General features: G+C 37.0%; 1 protein-coding gene across 1 annotated transcript in view; it reads right to left on the bottom strand.

Annotated features, from left to right (window-relative positions):
• LOC107723155 (ubiquitin-associated protein 2-like) overlaps positions 1-2,043 on the bottom strand; it is a 56,651-nt gene that overhangs the window by 1,684 nt on the left and 52,924 nt on the right. The window contains exon 25 of the mRNA XM_016531722.1: positions 1,329-1,349. Within this exon, the coding sequence (XP_016387208.1) occupies positions 1,329-1,349 (21 nt within the window). The remainder of the gene's footprint in view (positions 1-1,328; positions 1,350-2,043) is intronic.

Below are 2,043 nucleotides of genomic sequence, written 5' to 3'. Positions count from 1 at the left end.
ATATATAATTTTTTTTTTTTTTAAATTTTTTTTTTTTATTGAGGGCTGCTAACACATTTGTCGACAGTGTCATTCCATTCTGCCTATTTATAGGTTACATTGTAGTATTTATATGAAAAAAGGGCAGGGGGCTGAAGGCAAAACATTTGTGAAATAAAAAAAGAAAAAAAGAGGTAAACCTCAAATATCTCAAAGGTCAACAGCCAAAATAATAATAATAATAATATATTAGCAGCCTAAATAATAATCAATGTCATAGTTCAAAAGCTGGGATCAAAGTTAAGAGGGAACCATACAAGCCAATAGTTTTTCCTAATGTTTGTAAACCGCAGTGAGTTAGTCTAACGCCCCATTCACACGTCAGTGTCAACGCCTCTCATTTACTTTGAATGGAGTGATGTCAAGCGCTGGCGAAATGAATTGTGGGTCCGTCGCATCGCGTTGGGTCCATTGCTCGCGGCAGAAGTTGAAAACTTTTCAACTTTTCAAGCGCCAATCATAAGGCAAATCAGATCGCCTTATGCAAATACCCTAGCGCAGACGCTAGCCAATCGCATTCATGCAACACCAGAAGACTAATGTGATTGGCTGTTGTCACTATGACAGTCGCGTCAGCACCAAGCTTCAGAAACGCCCTCCGTCAAGTGTTAACGCTGACGCCCCATATGAATGGGGCGTAATACATAAACTGCAGTTTCACTGGCTGTGAACTCTGGTAACGGCTGTGGCAATTTGCCCCTAGTGGCAGTTGTCATGAACTTTTAAAGCGATTGTGATGAATGACCATACTGACCATGGACAATGCAACCATAAATTCAGTAAAACTGTGCTTCATTTGTTCTTTGTCTTTTGGTTATGCTTTATATGCAATCCTCCTAGTAATTGGCTTTGGTTGACATCACAACCATGTACACATGAAAACAACCACGTATGAACTTCTCATGACGTGAGGTAATTTGCAGATACAAGTCTTAAAGATACAGTAGCAAACCACCAACAGTTTAATCCACCTGACTTTTAAAGTGCATATTGCAGGTTAGAGACCCATTGAGTCAATGCATAGAAAAATAATGTAGGAACTAGATTTTCTTTAAAATATACTTAATACGCTATTTGAGGTTTCTAGAGACGTTTTGTGAGAAAATGTACGCATTCCTGCCTCTGCTGAATTATTTTTATCTCCGGTGGGGATAAAAAACATCCCGCGAACAGCACCAAACTCCAGATCTGAATCAAATGATTCGCGATACGCGATCAGATTGGAGCACTTCGAAGAAGTGAATCATTTTGCGACGCAATGGTTTAACTGATTCAGAGTTTCAAAAAGCTCCGTTGATACTGTAAATGTTCTTTGCTCACTTTCCTATATAATTTATTAGTTGTTTGGATAACCGCTGAAATTACATAATTAATCTGCCTAATGTTTTTATTAAATTGCGATCACGTTAAATAGTGAAAAAAAAAAGTTTTCAAAATCATCCCTCCCTCTGCTTTTTTTCACAAATCGCACCCTGTATATATATATATATATATGGGTTTTTCACATGACACATAAACGATGATATTTCAAAGAGTCAATTCACATGCACCACAATCTCTGGCAGTTCATTATAACGTATAATAAACATTTCCTATCACATAGCCTAGTATTCAAATCTGGAACAAATGAGCTTTTTTCGAGATAAATGCAAATATTTGTGTGTGCGTGTGTGTATTCTGCAGTTCTAAAATACTGATGTTATACACAGTAATTTAATTATTTCACTAGGGCTGGGCAAAAAAAATCGATTTTTCGATTAATCGTTTTTTAAAAATGACATCGATTCGATATCAATTCTCAAAAGCCGCGAATCGATCTTTTCCGGGATTTATTTAAAACAAGATATGATTAACGTGAATCTTATCATTAGTCTTCTCCACTAGATGTCACCCTTATTTACCTTGCGCGATGTTACAGCAGAAAGCCTGTCATTCATTCAGCGCTTATCATGGCCATACGCATGATTCGCAATGCTCAGGTGAAATGCTATAGTAATACTATAA

The sequence above is a fragment of the Sinocyclocheilus rhinocerous genome, unplaced genomic scaffold (genome assembly GCF_001515625.1).
Source record: "Sinocyclocheilus rhinocerous isolate Xijiao unplaced genomic scaffold, SAMN03320098_v1.1 scaffold311, whole genome shotgun sequence".
NCBI classification, from domain to species: Eukaryota; Metazoa; Chordata; class Actinopteri; order Cypriniformes; family Cyprinidae; genus Sinocyclocheilus; species Sinocyclocheilus rhinocerous.
Note: the sequence above shows the minus strand (reverse complement) of the source record. Positions and strands in the feature narration are given on the sequence as shown.